The sequence below is a fragment of the Salmo trutta genome, chromosome 17 (genome assembly GCF_901001165.1).
Source record: "Salmo trutta chromosome 17, fSalTru1.1, whole genome shotgun sequence".
Taxonomy (NCBI): Eukaryota; Metazoa; Chordata; class Actinopteri; order Salmoniformes; family Salmonidae; genus Salmo; species Salmo trutta.
In genome coordinates, this window is record NC_042973.1 from 1,921,427 (window position 1) to 1,942,238 (window position 20,812).

The 20,812-nt window shown below is 40.8% G+C and overlaps 1 protein-coding gene across 2 annotated transcripts in view; it reads right to left on the reverse strand.

Moving 5' to 3' along the window:
- The window catches only part of atp1b1a (ATPase Na+/K+ transporting subunit beta 1a), a 39,266-nt gene extending 19,022 nt beyond the window's left edge, over nt 1-20,244 (reverse strand). The window contains exons 1-2 of one of the 2 annotated variants that reach the window (XM_029695374.1): nt 19,968-20,244; nt 4,512-4,640 (exon numbers count right to left, since the gene is read on the reverse strand). In XM_029695374.1, the coding sequence (XP_029551234.1) occupies nt 4,512-4,640; nt 19,968-20,061 (223 nt within the window). In that variant the 5' untranslated portion in view covers nt 20,062-20,244. Of the gene's footprint in view, nt 1-4,511; nt 4,641-19,396; nt 19,458-19,967 lie in introns of those variants that run through there. The other variant, XM_029695373.1, reaches the window with a different exon arrangement.
- Nucleotides 20,245-20,812: the final 568 nt, after the last annotated feature.

The following is a 20,812-nucleotide window of genomic DNA, read 5'->3' on the forward strand; positions in this document are numbered from 1 at the left end:
AAAAACAGGGGTTTGAATACTTTCCGAATGCGCTGTATAATTCCTCAATCTCTACCACCTCCAGAACACAACTTATCCCTTCAATTAGCTTCTGATGGAAATCACAAAAGGATATTTCATAAAGCAGTATAAAGCAACATAAAGCAGTATAAAGCAGTATAAAGCAGAATAAAGCAGAATATAGCAGTATAAAGCAGTATAAAGCAGAATATAGCAGAATAAAGCAGAATATAGCAGTATAAAGCAGTATAAAGCAGTATAAAGCAGTATAAAGCAGTATAAAGCAACATAAAGCAGTATAAAGCAGCATAAAGCAGTATAAAGCAGTATAAAGCAGTATAAAGCAGTATAAAGCAACATAAAGCAGTATAAAGCAACATAAAGCAGTATAAAGCAGTATAAAGCACTATAAAGCAGTATAAAGCAGTATAAAGCAGTATAAAGCAACATAAAGCAGTATAAAGCAGTATAAAGTATAAAGCAACATAAAGCAGTATAAAGCAGTATAAAGCAGTATATAGCAACATAAAGCAGTCTAAAGCAACATAAAGCAGTATAAAGCAGTATAAAGTATAAAGCAACATAAAGCAGTATAAAGCAGTATAAAGCAACATAAAGCAGTATAAAGCAACATAAAGCAGTATAAAGCAGCATAAAGCAGTATAAAGCAGTATAAAGCAGTATATAGCAACATAAAGCAGTATAAAGTATAAAGCAACATAAAGCAGTATAAAGCAGTATAAAGCAGCATAAAGCAACATAAAGCAGTATAAAGCAGCATAAAGCAGTATAAAGCAGTATAAAGCAGTATAAAGCAACATAAAGCAGTATAAAGCCGTATATAACAACATAAAGCAACATAAAGCAGTATAAAGCAGTATAAAGCAACATAAAGCAGTATAAAGCAACATAAAGCAACATAAAGCAGTATAAAGCAGTATATAGCAACATAAAGCAACATAAAGCAGTATAAAGCAGTATAAAGCAGTATAAAGCAACATAAAGCAACATAAAGCAGTATAAAGCAGTATATAGCAACATAAAGCAACATAAAGCAGTATAAAGCAGTATAAAGCAACATAAAGCAACATAAAGCAGTATAAAGCAGCATAAAGCAGTATAAAGCAGTATAAAGCAACATAAAGCAGTATATAGCAACATAAAGCAGTATAAAGCAGTATAAAGCAGTATATAGCAGTATATAGCAACATAAAGCAGTATAAAGCAGTATAAAGCAGTATAAAGCAGTATAAAGCAACATAAAGCAGTATAAAGCAACTTAAAGCAGTATAAAGCAGTATAAAGCAGAATAAAGCAGAATATAGCAACATAAAGCAGTATAAAGCAGTATAAAGCAGTATAAAGCAGTATAAAGCAACATAAAGCAGTATAAAGCAGTATAAAGCAGTATAAAGCAACATAAAGCAGTATAAAGCAGTATAAAGCAGTATAAAGCAGAATAAAGCAGCATATAGCAACATAAAGCAGTATAAAGCAGTATAAAGCAGTATAAAGCAGTATAAAGCAGTATAAAGCAGAATAAAGCAGAATATAGCAACATAAAGCAGTATAAAGCAGTATAAAGCAGTATAAAGCAGTATAAAGCAGTATAAAGTATAAAGCAACATAAAGCAGTATAAAGCAGTATAAAGCAGTATAAAGCAGTATAAAGCAACATAAAGCAGTATAAAGCAGCATAAAGCAGTATAAAGTATAAAGCAACATAAAGCAGTATAAAGCAGTATATAGCAACATAAAGCAGTATAAAGCAGTATAAAGCAGTATAAAGTATAAAGCAACATAAAGCAGTATAAAGCAGTATAAAGCAGTATAAAGCAGTATAAAGCAGTATAAAGCAGTATAAAGCAACATAAAGCAGTATAAAGCAGTATAAAGCAGTATAAAGTATAAAGCAACATAAAGCAGTATAAAGCAGTATAAAGTATAAAGCAACATAAAGCAACATAAAGCAGTATAAAGCAGTATAAAGCAGTATAAAGCAGTATAAAGCAGTATAAAGCAGTATAAAGCAGTATAAAGCATAAAGCAACATAAAGCAGTATAAAGTATAAAGCAACATAAAGCAACATAAAGCAGTATAAATCAACATAAAGCAGTATAAAGCAACATAAAGCAGTATAAAGCAACATAAAGCAGTATAAAGCAACATAAAGCAGTATAAAGCAGTATAAAGCAGTATATAGCAACATAAAGCAGTATAAAGCAACATAAAGCAGTATAAAGCCGTATATAACAACATAAAGCAACATAAAGCAGTATAAAGCAGTATATAGCAACATAAAGCAGTATAAAGCAGTATAAAGCAGTATAAAGCAGTATAAAGCAGAATAAAGCAGAATATAGCAACATAAAGCAGTATAAAGCAACATAAAGCAGTATAAAGCAGTATAAAGCAACATAAAGCAGTATAAAGCAGTATAAAGCAGTATAAAGTATAAATCAACATAAAGCAGTATAAAGCAGTATAAAGCAGTATAAAGCAGTATATAGCAACATAAAGCAGTATAAAGCAGTATAAAGCAGTATAAAGCAGTATAAAGCAGTATAAAGCAGTATATAGCAACATAAAGCAGTATAAAGCAGTATATAGCAACATAAAGCAGTATATAGCAACATAAAGCAGTATAAAGCAGTATATAGCAACATAAAGCAGTATAAAGCAGTATAAAGCAGAATAAAGCAGAATAAAGCAGTATAAAGCAGTATAAAGCAACATAAAGCAGTATAAAGCAGTATAAAGCAGTATATAGCAGTATAAAGCAACATAAAGCAGTATATAGCAGTATAAAGCAGTATATAGCAACATAAAGCAGTATAAAGCAGAATAAAGCAGTATAAAGCAGTATAAAGCAACATAAAGCAACATAAAGCAGTATAAAGCAGTATAAAGCAGTATAAAGCAGTATAAAGCAGTATAAAGCAGTATAAAGCAGTATAAAGCAACATAGCTTAGAATTTGTGGACAACTACAAATACCTAGGTGTCTGGTTAGACTGTAAACTCTCCTTCCAGACTCACATCAATCATCTCCAATCCAAAGTGAAATCTAGAATTGGCTTCCTATTTCGCAACAAAGCATCCTTCACTCATGCTGCCAAACATACCCTCGTAAAACTGACCATCCTACCAATCCTCGACTTCGGCAATGTCATTTACAAAATAGCCTCCAATACCCTACTCAACAAGCTGGATGCAGTCTATCACAGTGCCATCCGTTTTGTCACCAAAGCCCCATATACAACCCACCACTGCGACCTGTATGCTCTCGTTGGCTGGCCTTCACTTCATAATCGTCGCCAAACACATTGGCTCCAGGTCATCTACAAGACCCTGCTAGGTAAAGTCCCCCCTTATCTCCGCTCACTGGTCACCATAGCAGCACCCACCTGTAGCACGCGCTCCAGCAGGCATATCTCTCTGGTCACCCCTAAAGCCAACTCCTCCTTTGGTCGTCTCTCCTTCCAGTTCTCAGCTGCCAATGACTGGAACGAACTACAAAAATCTCTAAAACTGGAAACACTTATCTCCCTCACTAGCTTTAAGCACCAGCTGTCAGAGCAGCTCACAGATCTCTGCACCTGTACATAGCCCATCTTTAATTGAGCCCAAACTACTACCTTTTCCCCTACTGTATTTATTTATTTTATTTATTTTGCTCCTTTGCACCATATTATTTATATTTTAACTTTTAACTTTCTTCAAACTACAAATCTACCTTTCCAGTGTTTTTTCTTGCCATACTTTATTTACTCTGCCACCATGGCATTTTTTTGCCTTTACCTCCCTTATCTCACATCATTTGCTCACATTGTATATAGTCTTATTTTTTTTCTACTGCATCATTGATTGTATGTTGTTTTACTCCATGTGTAACTCTGTGTTTTTGTATGTTGTTGAACTGCTTTGCTGTATCTTGGCCAGGTCGCAATTGTAAATGAGAACTTGTTCTCAACTTGCCTACCTGGTTAAATAAAGGTGAAATAAATACAAATAAATAAATAAAGCAGTATAAAGAGATATAAAGCAGTATAAAGCAACATAAAGCAGCATAAAGCAGTATAAAGCAGTATAAAGCAGTATAAAGCAGTATAAAGCAGTATAAAGCAGTATAAAGCAGTATAAAGCAACATAAAGCAGTATAAAGCAGTATAAAGCAGTATAAAGCAGTATAAAGCAGAATAAAGTATAAAGCAGAATAAAGCAGTATAAATCAGTATGGAGCAGTATAAAGCAGAATTAAGCAGTATAAATCAGTATGGAGCAGTATAAAGCAGAATTAAGCAGTATAAATCAGTATGGAGCAGTATAAAGCAGAATAAAGCAGTATAAATCAGTATGGAGCAGTATAAAGCAGTATGGAGCAGAATAAAGCAGAATAAAGCAGTATAAATCAGTATGGAGCAGAATAAAGCAGAATAAAGCAGTATAAAGCAGAATAAAGCAGTATAAAGCAGAATAAAGCAGTATATGGTGAGTAGAGCAGTCTTTACCTGGTGGGGCGACTCTGTCCTGGTAGGTGGGTTTGTAGTTACTAAGGGTTAGCAGCAGGGCCTGGATGGTCCCAATGAAAATCCCAGCCAAGCATCCATAGAAGATCAGGTAGAACAAGAGGATTTTAACTGTGGAGAGAAAGACAGAAGGGATTCGTTACAAATAGACATATGCGACAGATTAGTAGTAGACGGCGTAGTGATATGCATGTCCTGTTTTTAGCAGATCTAACATGGTGAATGGGTGTCAACAATACACCAGTATTCCCCATCATTGTACAGATTCACCCTGCCAGGCAGATCTAACATTTTGCCTGAATTGATTCTAACTGGAAATCCCAGGGAAACTTCCCTCTCCAGGAAAAACACCTTAGACATTAGCCTGACAGGACGCTGAACGGAAGACGTCTGGAGGTTTAAAGGGCTGAGTAACTCTAGTGACTAGGAATGTGCTGAGCCACGCATGGAGTGGCTGGCTAGAATTCAAATAATAATCAAAATATTAAAAAATAAATTTAAAAAAGCAAGTTTGATGTTAAGTTATTTAACCTTAGATGTTATTTGAGGGTTGTAGGGATATATTGGTGATTGAGATTACTTTAAATCTAATTCAACGTGTCCATCTCGTCTCCATAAAATCACTTTCAAAATGGCTGAAAAAAAACGAAACTAGGCTGATGCTGTCATTATAAGTGCTTACGATCCAATATGAGAAGTCATTAAATAATTTATTTAATTACAAAGACAGTCTTAAGTCATTGTGAGAGGCATAAGAGTGGTAATGATCCTGGTACTAACTAAATCTCTCTACGGTTTTACTTTCTCTGAAATGACTGTAAACTTCAGAGTAACTTCAACAGCCTGTTAATCCTCACTCTGCTGTTAATGCCAGGGTAGATAAAACTCCTGTTGCTAGTACTACACAACTACTACACAATATTCCCTCCCCTACACATACACTACTACAGAACATTCCCTACACATACACTACTACAGAACATTCCCTACACATACACTACTACAGAACATTCCCTCCCCTACACATACACTACTATAGAACATTCCCTCCCCTACACATACACTACTATAGAACATTCCCTCCCCTACACATACACTACTACAGAACATTCCCTCCCCTACACATACACTACTACAGAACATTCCCTACACATACACTACTACGGAACATTCCCTCCCCTACACATACACTACTAGAGAACATTCCCTCCCCTACACATACACTACTACAGAACATTCCCTCCCCTCCACATACACTACTACAGAACATTCTCTCCCCTACACATACACTACTACAGAACATTCTCTCCCCTACACATACACTACTACAGAACATTCTCTCCCCTACACATACACTACTACAGAACATTCCCTCCCCTACACATACACTACTACAGAACATTCCCTACACATACACAACTACAGAACATTCCCTACCCTACACATACACTACTACAGAACATTCCCTCCCCTACACATACACTACTACAGAACATTCCCTCCCCTACACATACACTACTACAGAACATTCCCTCCCCTACACATACACTACTACAGAACATTCCCTACACATACACTACTACAGAACATTCCCTCCCCTACACATACACTACTACAGAACATTCCCTCCCCTACACATACACTACTACAGAACATTCCCTCCCCTACACATACACTACTACAGAACATTCCCTCCCCTACACATACACTACTACAGAACATTCCCTCCCCTACACATACACTACTACAGAACATTCCCTCCCCTACACGTACAATACTACAGAACATTCCCTCCCCTACACATAAAATACTACAGAACATTCCCTACACATACACTACTACAGAACATTCCCTCCCCTCCACATACACTACTACAGAACATTCCCTCCCCTACACATACAATACTACAGAACATTCCCTACACATACACTACTACAGAACATTCCCTACACATACACTACTACAGAACATTCCCTCCCCTACACATATACTACTACAGAACATTCCCTCCACATACACTACTACAGAACATTCCCTCCCCTACACGTACAATACTACAGAACATTCCCTCCCCTACACATACAATACTACAGACCATTCCCTACACATACACTACTACAGAACATTCCCTCCCCTACACATACACTACTACAGAACATTCCCTACACATACACTACTACAGAACATTCCCTACACATACACTACTACAGAACATTCCCTCCCCTACACATACACTACTACAGAACATTCCCTACCCTACACATACACTACTACAGAACATTCCCTACACATATACTACTACAGAACATTCCCTACACATATACTACTACAGAACATTCCCTACCCTACACATACACTACTACAGAACATTCCCTACTCTACACATACACTACTACAGAACATTCCCTACCCGCACACATACACTACTACAGAACATTCCCTCCCCTACACATACACTACTACAGAACATTCCCTCCCCTACACATACACTACTACAGAACATTCCCTACCCTACACATACACTACTACAGAACATTCCCTACACATACACTACTACAGAACATTCCCTACACATACACTACTACAGAACATTCCCTCACATACACTACTACAGAACATTCCCTCCCCTACACATACACTACTACAGAACATTCCCTACACATACACTACTACAGAACATTCCCTCCCCTCCACATACACTACTACAGAACATTCCCTACACATACACTACTACAGAACATTCCCTCCCCTACACATACACTACTACAGAACATTCCCTCCCCTACACATACACTACTACAGAACATTCCCTCCCCTACACATACACTACTACAGAACATTCCCTACACATACACTACTACAGAACATCCCCTACACATACACTACTACAGAACATTCCCTACACATACACTACTACAGAACATTCCCTCCCCTACACATACACTACTACAGAACATTCCCTCCCCTACACATACACTACTACAGAACATTCCCTCCCCTACACATACACTACTACAGAACATTCCCTACACATACACTACTACAGAACATCCCCTACACATACACTACTACAGAACATTCCCTCCCCTACACATACACTACTACAGAACATTCCCTACACATACACTACTACAGAACATTCCCTCCCCTACACATACACTACTACAGAACATTCCCTCCCCTACACATACACTACTACAGAACATTCCCTCCCCTACACATACACTACTACAGAACATTCCCTACACATACACTACTACAGAACATTCCCTCCCCTACACATACACTACTACAGAACATTCCCTACACATACACTACTACAGAACATTCCCTACACATACACTACTACAGCACATTCCCTCCCCTCCACATACACAACTACAGAACATTCCCTCCCCTACACATACACTACTACAGAACATTCCCTCCCCTACACGTACAATACTACAGAACATTCCCTCCCCTACACATACAATACTACAGAACATTCCCTACACATACACTACTACAGAACATTCCCTCCCCTACACATACACTACTACAGAACATTCCCTACACATACACTACTACAGAACATTCCCTACCCTACACATACACTACTACAGAACATTCCCTACTCTACACATACACTACTACAGAACATTCCCTACCCTACACATACACTACTACAGAACATTCCCTCCCCTACACATACACTACTACAGAACGTTCCCTACACATACACTACTACAGAACATTCCCTCCCCTACACATACACTACTACAGAATATTCCCTCCCCTCCACATACACTACTACAGAACATTCCCTCCCCTACACATACACTACTACAGAACATTCCCTACACATATACTACTACAGAACATTCCCTACACATATACTACTACAGAACATTCCCTACCCTACACATACACTACTACAGAACATTCCCTACTCTACACATACACTACTACAGAACATTCCCTACCCTACACATACACTACTACAGAACATTCCCTCCCCTACACATACACTACTACAGAACATTCCCTCCCCTACACATACACTACTACAGAACATTCCCTACACATACACTACTACAGAACATTCCCTACACATACACTACTACAGAACATTCCCTACACATACACTACTACAGAACATTCCCTCCCCTACACATACACTACTACAGAACATTCCCTCACATACACTACTACAGAACATTCCCTCCCCTACACATACACTACTACAGAACATTCCCTACACATACACTACTACAGAACATTCCCTCCCCTCCACATACACTACTACAGAACATTCCCTACACATACACTACTACAGAACATCCCCTACACATACACTACTACAGAACATTCCCTCCCCTACACATACACTACTACAGAACATTCCCTCCCCTACACATACACTACTACAGAACATTCCCTCCCCTACACATACACTACTACAGAACATTCCCTCCCCTACACATACACTACTACAGAACATTCCCTCACATACACTACTACAGAACATTCCCTACACATACACTACTACAGAACATTCCCTACACATACACAACTACAGAACATTCCCTACCCTACACATACACTACTAGAGAACATTCCCTCCCCTACACATACACTACTACAGAACATTCCCTACACATACACTACTAGAGAACACTCCCTCCCCTACACATACACTACTACAGAACATTCCCTCCACATACACTACTACAGCACATTCCCTCCCCTCCACATACACTACTACAGAACATTCCCTCCCCTACACATACACTACTACAGAACATTCCCTCTCCTACACATACACTACTACAGAACATTCCCTCCCCTACACATACACTACTACAGAACATTCCCTCCCCTACACATACACTACTACAGAACATTCCCTCCCCTACACATACACTACTACAGAACATTCCCTCCCCTACACATACACTACTACAGAACATTCCCTACACATACACTACTACAGAACATTCCCTCTCCTACACATACACTACTACAGAACATTCCCTCCCCTACACATACACTACTACAGAACATTCCCTCCCCTACACATACACTACTACAGAACATTCCCTCCCCTACACATACACTACTACAGAACATTCCCTCCCCTACACATACACTACTACAGAACATTCCCTACACATACACTACTACAGAACATTCCCTCCCCTACACATACACTACTACAGAACATTCCCTACATATACACTACTACAGAACATTCCCTCCCCTACACATACACTACTACAGAACATTCCCTCCCTACACATACACTACTACAGAACATTCCCTCCCCTACACATACACTACTACAGAACATTCCCTCCCCTACACATACACTACTACAGAACATTCCCTACACATACACTACTACAGAACATTCCCTACACATACACTACTACAGAACATTCCCTCCCCTACACATACACTACTACAGAACATTCCCTACATATACACTACTACAGAACATTCCCTCCCCTACACATACACTACTACAGAACATTCCCTCCCCTACACATACACTACTACAGAACATTCCCTACACATACACTACTACAGAACATTCCCTACACATACACTACTACAGAACATTCCCTACACATACACTACTACAGAACATTCCCTCCCCTACACATACACTACTACAGAACATTCCCTCCCCTACACATACACTACTACAGAACATTCCCTCCCCTACACATACACTACTACAGAACATTCCCTCCCCTACACATACACTACTACAGAACATTCCCTCCCCTACACATACACTACTACAGAACATTCCCTCCCCTACACATACACTACTACAGAACATTCCCTCCCCTACACATACACTACTACAGAACATTCCCTCCCCTACACATACACCACTACAGAACATTCCCTACACATACACTACTACAGAACATTCCCTACACACACACTACTACAGAACATTCCCTACACATACACAACTACAGAACATTCCCTCCCCTACACATACACTACTACAGAACATTCCCTCCCCTACACATACACTACTACAGAACATTCCCTCCCCTCCACATACACTACTACAGAACATTCCCTCCCCTACACATACACTACTACAGAACATTCCCTACACATACACATACACTACTAGAGAACATTCCCTACCCTACACATACACTACTACAGAACATTCCCTCCCCTACACATACACTACTACAGAACATTCCCTCCCCTACACATACACTACTACAGAACATTCCCTACACATACACTACTACAGAACATTCCCTACCCTACACATACACTACTACAGAACATTCCCTCCACTACACATACACTACTACAGAACATCCCCTACACATACACTACTACAGAACATTCCCTCCCCTACACATACACTACTACAGAACATTCCCTACACATACACTACTACAGAACATTCCCTCCCCTACACATACACTACTACAGAACATTCCCTACCCTAAACATATTCTACACCGCTCTACTGTTCTCTACTCTACTGTTCTCTACTGTTCTCTACTCTACTCTACACCACTCTACTGTTCTCTACTCTACACCACTCTACTGTTCTCTACTGTTCTCTACTGTTCTCTACTCTACTCTACACCACTCTACTGTTCTCTACTGTTCTCTACTCTACTCTACTCCACTCTACTGTTCTCTACTGTTCTCTACTCTACTCTACACCACTCTACTGTTCTCTACTGTTCTGTACTGTTCTCTACTGTTCTCTACTCTACTCCACTCTACTGTTCTCTACTGTTCTCTACTCTACTCTACACCACTCTACTGTGCACCACTCTACTGTTCTCTACTGTTCTCTATTGTTCTCTACTCTACTCTACTCCACTCTACTGTTCTCTACTGTTCTCTACTCTACTCTACACCACTCTACTGTTCTCTACTGTTCTTTACTAAACATCCAGTGACTAAACAATCTACAGGAAACACTTGTACTAGTGCATTGTTTGAGCAGAACAACTTCATAGTGCAACAGTGTCTGGGTGTGTGTGAGAGGGAGAGAGAGAGACTGATTGACTGGCGGTAACCATGGCAGTGAGCTCTGGGGTGAGAGAGAGATGCAAACCAGTTGCATCGAAGGTGACCATGGCTGTATTTTTGTAGGCATAGAGTACCACAGTATGAGTCATAATACCCATAAAACCTAGCGGTCAAAGAAGGAAATGGTTCCAATAGTTTTTCCACCAGTCATTTCCCCCATAGGGGATTTTAGAAACACTTAAAATAAGGTCTGTGTTTCGTGTAGTCTTACCCTGGAGTGACGTTTTGATAATCATGTAAATCTCTCTTGGACAAGGTGACTTTTATCAATATATTAGCCTGTATTTACCCCCCCCCAAATGAAATGCTAATTAGCTGCTAATGTGGATATCATAAAGAACTACAAATTCAATGATGATTTACATTTACGTCATTTAGCAGACGCTCTTATCCAGAGCGACTTACAAATTGGTGCATTCACCTTATGATATCCAGTGGAACAACCACTTTACAATAGTACATCTATATCTTTTTTTTGGGGGGGGGGGGTTAGAAGGATTACTATATCCTATCCCAGGTATTCCTTAAAGAGGTGGGGTTTCAGATGTCTCCGGAAGGTGGTGATTGACTCCGCTGTCCTGGCGTCGTGAGGGAGCTTGTTCCACCATTGGGGTGCCAGAGCAGCGAACAGTTTTGACTGGGCTGAGCGGGAACTGTGCTTCCTCAGAGGTAGGGGGGCCAGCAGGCCAGAGGTGGATGAACGCAGTGCCCTTCTTTGGGTGTAGGGCCTGATCAGAGCCTGAAGGTACAGCTCTGGATGATCTGGATGAGACTGACGAATCGAGGCAAAGGGAAGAATCTCTGGATTAACTATCTAATTTTAGCTAAATGTAATAATGAATAAATTGTCTACATTTCTTTAAACGGACAATTCTGTTAACTGTCTTGTGCAGGTTTTAAATTGACACAATACCTGTTAGTAAAGGTATCAGCTAGAGACCTGCAGGATCAATACCTGTTAGTAAAGGTATCAGCTAGAGATGAGGTGCAGGATCAATACCTGTTAGTAAAGGTATCAGCTAGAGATGAGGTGCAGGATCAATACCTGTTAGAAAAGGTATCAGCTAGAGATGAGGTGCAGGATCAATACCTGTTAGTAAAGGTATCAGCTAGAGACCTGCAGGATCAATACCTGTTAGAAAAGGTATCAGCTAGAGATGAGGTGCAGGATCAATACCTGTTAGTAAAGGTATCAGCTAGAGATGAGGTGCAGGATCAATACCTGTTAGAAAAGGTATCAGCTAGAGATGAGGTGCAGGATCAATACCTGTTAGTAAAGGTATCAGCTAGAGATGAGGTGCAGGATCAATACCTGTTAGTAAAGGTATCAGCTAGAGACCTGCAGGATCAATACCTGTTAGTAAAGGTATCAGCTAGAGATGAGGTGCAGGATCAATACCTGTTAGTAAAGGTATCAGCTAGAGATGAGGTGCAGGATCAATACCTGTTAGTAAAGGTATCAGCTAGAGATGAGGTGCAGGATCAATACCTGTTAGAAAAGGTATCAGCTAGAGATGAGGTGCAGGATCAATACCTGTTAGTAAAGGTATCAGCTAGAGACCTGCAGGATCAATACCTGTTAGTAAAGGTATCAGCTAGAGACCTGCAGGATCAATACCTGTTAGTAAAGGTATCAGCTAGAGACCTGCAGGATCAATACCTGTTAGTAAAGGTATCAGCTAGAGATGACCTGCAGGATCAATACCTGTTAGTAAAGGTATCAGCTAGAGACCTGCAGGATCAATACCTGTTAGTAAAGGTATCAGCTGGAGACCTGCAGGATCAATACCTGTTAGTAAAGGTGTCAGCTAGAGACCTGCAGGATCAATACCTGTTAGTAAAGGTATCAGCTAGAGATGAGGTGCAGGATCAATACCTGTTAGTAAAGGTATCAGCTAGAGATGACCTGCAGGATCAATACCTGTTAGTAAAGGTATCAGCTAGAGATGAGGTGCAGGATCAATACCTGTTAGAAAAGGTATCAGCTAGAGATGACCTGCAGGATCAATACCTGTTAGTTAAGGTATCAGCTAGAGATGAGGTGCAGGATCAATACCTGTTAGTAAAGGTCTCAGCTAGAGATGACCTGCAGGATCAATACCTGTTAGTAAAGGTATCAGCTAGAGACCTGCAGGATCAATACCTGTTAGTAAAGGTATCAGCTAGAGACCTGCAGGATCAATACCTGTTAGTAAAGGTATCAGCTAGAGACCTGCAGGATCAATACCTGTTAGTAAAGGTATCAGCTAGAGACCTGCAGGATCAATACCTGTTAGTAAAGGTATCAGCTAGAGATGAGATGCAGGATCAATACCTGTTAGTAAAGGTATCAGCTAGAGACCTGCAGGATCAATACCTGTTAGTAAAGGTATCAGCTAGAGATGAGGTGCAGGATCAATACCTGTTAGTAAAGGTATCAGCTAGAGATGAGGTGCAGGATCAATACCTGTTAGTAAAGGTATCAGCTAGAGATGAGGTGCAGGATCAATACCTGTTAGTAAAGGTATCAGCTAGAGATGAGGTGCAGGATCAATACCTGTTAGAAAAGGTATCAGCTAGAGATGAGGTGCAGGATCAATACCTGTTAGTAAAGGTATCAGCTAGAGACCTGCAGGATCAATACCTGTTAGTAAAGGTATCAGCTAGAGACCTGCAGGATCAATACCTGTTAGTAAAGGTATCAGCTAGAGACCTGCAGGATCAATACCTGTTAGTAAAGGTATCAGCTAGAGATGACCTGCAGGATCAATACCTGTTAGTAAAGGTATCAGCTAGAGACCTGCAGGATCAATACCTGTTAGTAAAGGTATCAGCTGGAGACCTGCAGGATCAATACCTGTTAGTAAAGGTGTCAGCTAGAGACCTGCAGGATCAATACCTGTTAGTAAAGGTATCAGCTAGAGATGAGGTGCAGGATCAATACCTGTTAGTAAAGGTATCAGCTAGAGATGACCTGCAGGATCAATACCTGTTAGTAAAGGTATCAGCTAGAGACCTGCAGGATCAATACCTGTTAGTAAAGGTATCAGCTAGAGATGAGATGCAGGATCAATACCTGTTAGTAAAGGTATCAGCTAGAGACCTGCAGGATCAATACCTGTTAGTAAAGGTATCAGCTAGAGATGAGGTGCAGGATCAATACCTGTTAGTAAAGGTATCAGCTAGAGATGAGGTGCAGGATCAATACCTGTTAGTAAAGGTATCAGCTAGAGATGAGGTGCAGGATCAATACCTGTTAGTAAAGGTATCAGCTAGAGATGAGGTGCAGGATCAATACCTGTTAGTAAAGGTATCAGCTAGAGATGAGGTGCAGGATCAATACCTGTTAGTAAAGGTATCAGCTAGAGATTACCTGTAGGATCAATACCTGTTAGTAAAGGTATCAGCTAGAGATGAGGTGCAGGATCAATACCTGTTAGTAAAGGTATCAGCTAGAGACCTGCAGGATCAATACCTGTTAGTAAAGGTATCAGCTAGAGATGAGGTGCAGGATCAATACCTGTTAGAAAAGGTATCAGCTAGAGATGAGGTGCAGGATCAATACCTGTTAGTAAAGGTATCAGCTAGAGATGAGGTGCAGGATCAATACCTGTTAGTAAAGGTATCAGCTAGAGATGAGATGCAGGATCAATACCTGTTAGTAAAGGTATCAGCTAGAGACCTGCAGGATCAATACCTGTTAGTAAAGGTATCAGCTAGAGATGAGGTGCAGGATCAATACCTGTTAGTAAAGGTATCAGCTAGAGATGAGGTGCAGGATCAATACCTGTTAGTAAAGGTATCAGCTAGAGATGACTTGCAGGATCAATACCTGTTAGAAAAGGTATCAGCTAGAGACCTGCAGGATCAATACCTGTTAGTAAAGGTATCAGCTAGAGATGAGGTGCAGGATCAATACCTGTTAGTAAAGGTATCAGCTAGAGACCTGCAGGATCAATACCTGTTAGTAAAGGTATCAGCTAGAGATGACCTGCGGGATCAATACCTGTTAGTAAAGGTCTCAGCTAGAGATGAGGTGCAGGATCAATACCTGTTAGTAAAGGTATCAGCTAGAGATGAGGTGCAGGATCAATACCTGTTAGTAAAGGTATCAGCTAGAGATGAGGTGCAGGATCAATACCTGTTAGTAAAGGTCTCAGCTAGAGATGAGGTGCAGGATCAATACCTGTTAGTAAAGGTATCAGCTAGAGATGAGGTGCAGGATCAATACCTGTTAGTAAAGGTATCAGCTAGAGATGAGGTGTAGGATCAATACCTGTTAGTAAAGGTATCAGCTAGAGATGAGGTGCAGGATCAATACCTGTTAGAAAAGGTATCAGCTAGAGACCTGCAGGATCAATACCTGTTAGTAAAGGTATCAGCTAGAGATGAGGTGCAGGATCAATACCTGTTAGTAAAGGTATCAGCTAGAGATGAGGTGTAGGATCTGGCAGGGTTTTGAAGTCTTGCATGATGTCTTCTTTGAGGCTAATTAGCATTTTTTTTTTTACTGAGTGTAAATACAGGCTAATATATTGATAAAAGTCACCTTGTCCAAGAGAGATTTACATAATTATTAAACCTTCACTCCAGGGTAAGACTACACGAAACACAGACCTTATTTTAAGTTTCTAAAATCCCCTATGGGGGGAAATGACTGGTGGAAAAACTATTGGAACCATTTCCTTGTTTGACCGCTAGGTTTTATGGGTATTATGACTCCTCCACTGTGGGGCTCTATTAACAGAGGCTCATTGGTCAAAACGTGTTTTTGGGGGGGGGGGGGGGGGATAAACACTGAAAATAAGGTCTGTGGTTTAGGAGTTCTGATGCATTATTCTATTGGATCATCTTTATCAGCTAACGTCACTTTATGTAATCCAAACAAGCACATAAAGGCTTCATAATTCATAAAGGTCATGTTAACTGCCTGATAGACCAACTCAATGGCCTTGTGGTTACAGTGTCCTGAGATTGGAAGGTTATGAGTTCAATCTCTGGTCGAGTCAAACCAAAGACTCTAAAAATGGGACCTGATGGGTCTCCGCTTGACATTCAGCATTAAGGAGATAAGATCGGGGTTAAGGCCCTGTGATAGGCTGGCGTCCTGGGTACGGCCCTGTGATAGGCTAGCGTCCTGTCCAGGGGTAAGGCCCTGTGATAGGCTGGCGTCCTGGGTACGGCCCTGTGATAGGCTAGCGTCCTGTCCAGGGGGTGGTACTTGTACATCAAGCTGCCTCTCGCTACAGAAACAGGAGATAGACTCCTGCCCTATGGGCCGTTCTCATCAAGCTGCCTCTCGCTACAGAAACAGGAGATAGACTCCTGCCCTATGGGCCGTTTTCATCAAGCTGCCTCTCACTACAGAAACAGGAGATAGACTCCTGCTCTATGGGCCGGTCTCATCAAGCTGCCTCTCACTACAGAAACAGGAGATAGACTCCTGCTCTATGGGCCGTTCTCATCAAGCTGCCTCTCCCTACAGAAACAGGAGATAGACTCCTGCTCTATGGGCCGGTCTCATCAAGCTGCCTCTCACTACAGAAACAGGAGATAGACTCCTGCTCTATGGGCCGTTCCCATCAAGCTGCCTCTCCCTACAGAAACAGGAGATAGACTCCTGCTCTATGGGCCGTTCTCATCAAGCTACCTCTCACTACAGAAACAGGAGATATTATCTCATAGAACAAAACGTGTAAAATCTCCGAAACCTGTTAGCCTCAGACCTCCAAAACACCTCCAAATGCTGCATTACATTTCCCCCGTAGGCTTTGAGCAACGAGCCATTGCGACTACAAGCTGGCGAGCCCTATAGGCCTGTTCCAAAGTCCAATTCATTTATTAGTCTCTCAAATCCGTGTATTTCTTTACACACCTACGACCGCATATTGTGTGGAAGCTCAGGGGGGAAAAGCTAAATTCCAGACCACGATGTCTTTCTCGCTCTCTTGTAATAAAGAGCCATCGGACTACTGAGTGAATGTGATCAAATTGGCCAATAGGAGACTTGTTGAATGCCTTCCAGTCCTTGTGATAACCTCTCTCTCTCCCTCTCTCTCCGTCTCTCCGTCTCTCTCTCAGCTCGGTCTATCCCCCCCAGAGCAGCAGGGTAGACAGCCAGGCAGGCATGGCTTCGTGTTGTGAATGAACAACTCAGGCACGTTCTAACATTCCTCAAGGCAAACAGCACAGAGATTGCTGAGATTATCATAATTGTCCTATTTCGTGCAATAGTTCCGTATACGCTTACCTTTCAAAAGACTACAGGCACTGGGTAGCCGTAAGTATAAGGGTTATTACACCATCATTGGATACAAGTGTCACTAAATGAAGACCTGAATCAATGTAGCCTACAGTAGTTGCTAATTCCTACCATTTTTGATGATGACCAACTGTGATTTGATGCGGGGGAAAATGACATGGTTGCTGCACAGCCAACCCAGCCAATCGGAAGGCTTATCCTGAGCAATAACCGCTGCAACCTGGTCTCAGAGCTTTTTGTATTATTCTGTACGTAAATCTGGGGAAACTCCATTTCCTGTGTTATTTTACGGTATGTATTAATTTGTGGATGTCTATCACCCATTTCGTATGATATGTTACGAAATACGATTTGTATTATATGTTACGAATTCTAGCTAGGCTAGGGGTTTTTGAGTTAGGCTAAAGAGTTAAGTGTTAGCTAACATGCTAAATATTTGCAAAGTTGCTAAAAAAAAAAGTAGTAAGTAGATAAAATGCTAAAGTTGTCTGTGATGCGATTTGAACTGGCAACCTTTGGGTTGCTGGACGTTGGCGTTATACACCCACTCATCCGACTTCCGTTTGTTTGTTTTTTTGCCTCAAGTAAACCATCTGTCTTATGCAACCCTATCAAACATTCCATACTAATTTTACAGTCCCGTGATTTACGTTTACTATGTAATGACAGTGTATGAGACCAGGCTGTAACAACCACATCGATGAGAGCCGACGTGCACTTGATAATACCGTGCGCGATATGTAGGCTACGCAAACAAAGGCGACACGCCAGAAACCTTGGGACTTTTCAAAACGTACCAAGTTACTTTCATCGAGCTTCTGAATTCTATAAATGAATTCAGAGAACAGCCAACTGTTTCGAGAGATAAACCAACAAGTATCAATGAACAGGCGCTCTTTGCTTTACCAAAAATAATCTGTCCAGCATTCAGGAAACAAATGGTGACTGTGTCCCCTACTAGAGCGTTCAATCTGTCTTTATTTGTGCTCGGATTGTGAAAGTCTACCGTAATAAATCGCCCTACCCATGTGAACTCGGAAGAATTGATTTAAGTAACAAATTGTTCCCAGTAGCTGCTGAAAGAAACAGTTGTCTGTGGGGGATGGGTGGCCCTAGACAAACCGAGCATGTGAGTCGTGACATGATCTTTCTATGTAGAAAAAGCGCCTAGATAAAAAAAAAAAAAAAAAAACGAAATGTAGCCAGTAGATGAACTAACTACCTACTGCAAGTCTCCCACTCCAATACTGAGAAAAAAAATAATAATGTAGAGATACCGTGTGTGTTACAGTGTTTCAAGCTCACCAGTTGAACAAGAAAGTGTCTCATTGGTAAATCAATGCTGATTGTTGGCTTCATTTTCTACATTATTCTGTCGGTCCAAAACAATGACATCAGTTTCAGAGGAAAAGGCCTGATCACCTTGACTGTTAACCTTGAACCCTGATTCCTCCAAAAAATCTAACTGTATTGGGATAAAACAGCTCATTACCGAGGTAATGGATGTCATGTGGCACATTATTTTGTTCAGAGAAAGAAAGTAATTGATATTTACCAACTCTTAATGTTTTCCATTCTGGGCTGACAGCAGAAACAAGCATGCCATTTTGGCAAGACAAGCACATGTTAGTTGCAATCCAACACCATATCATGTAAATGATGTCCTTCAAAATGACCTCTTTGGCAAAGGACACCGAGTCTAGCTTTCGTTGTACGTGATCGACCCGGGTTTAAACGAATAATAACGGATAGGAACATTATTAACGTTCACTTGACCTAAAAGTCTGAATATATTTCAACTGCCTTTTTTATTTTTTTTAGACAGTACTAATTTTCATGACATTTATTTTGAATCGTATTCCATCAATAGGTTATACGGTTATTTTACAGAAGAGTTGTTTATAAATCACGTTTAATTGATTTGTCATGTTTCCATTGAAGAGTGAATGATCTCTACACAGCTACGGCCAATCAAACAGGTGCTGGATCAGGAACTCTCTGTGCCGTTACATTATTCTGACAATACACGGAAACAACAGGGCTACAACTCCTATCGTTCTTATCCTCCAGTTAATTTCAAGAAAAGCGTCGATTAAAAGTAGTTTATTACGGATTTATGTACTTACACCAACTGCCACCAGTGCGTCCTAGAAATTCCTTCTTTTCCGAATTCCACAGAAAGCTCTTCCATCCACCGTCTCCATCTTTATTTGCCGACATCTTTTTTTTTTGCCTTTTAATTTCCCTTTTCAATCAATATTATGTAATGGGTTTAGGTACCCGATTCGTGTACTGTCCCCCGGTACAGAATAGTAAAGGACAGTTTCGTACCCGGCTCTCCTATTCTACACCACACATTTATTTCTTATGGTATCCGACTCCGCCCGCAAACTCTTGTAATAAGTTACCTACAAAGAGGGGGGGGCTAACTCTGACCAATCACAAGCGGTCATCTTTCTGCGTAAGAATCAAGGGGGCAACAGCTATGCTCTATGAAGGCAAGACTGCTCCACGAGGCAAGACTGCTCTATGAAGGCAAGACTGCTCCACGAGGCAAGACTGCTCTATGAAGGCAAGACTGCTCCACGAGGCAAGACTGCTCTATGAGGCAAGACTGCTCCATGAGGCAAGACTGCTCCACGAGGCAAGACTGCTCCACGAGGCAAGACTGCTCCACGAGACAAGACTGCTCCACGAGGCAAGACTGCTCCATGAAGGCAAGACTGCTCCATGAGGCAAGACTGCTCTATGAAGGCAAGACTGCTCCACGAGGCAAGACTGCTCTACGAGGCAAGACTGCTCCATGAGGCAAGACTTCTCCACGAGGCAAGACTGCTCCATGAAGACAAGACTGCTCCACGAGGCAAGACTGCTCCACGAGGCAAGACTGCTCCATGAAGGCAAGACTGCTCCATGAAGGCAAGACTGCTCCATGAAGGCAAGACTGCTCCATGAAGGCAAGACTGCTCCA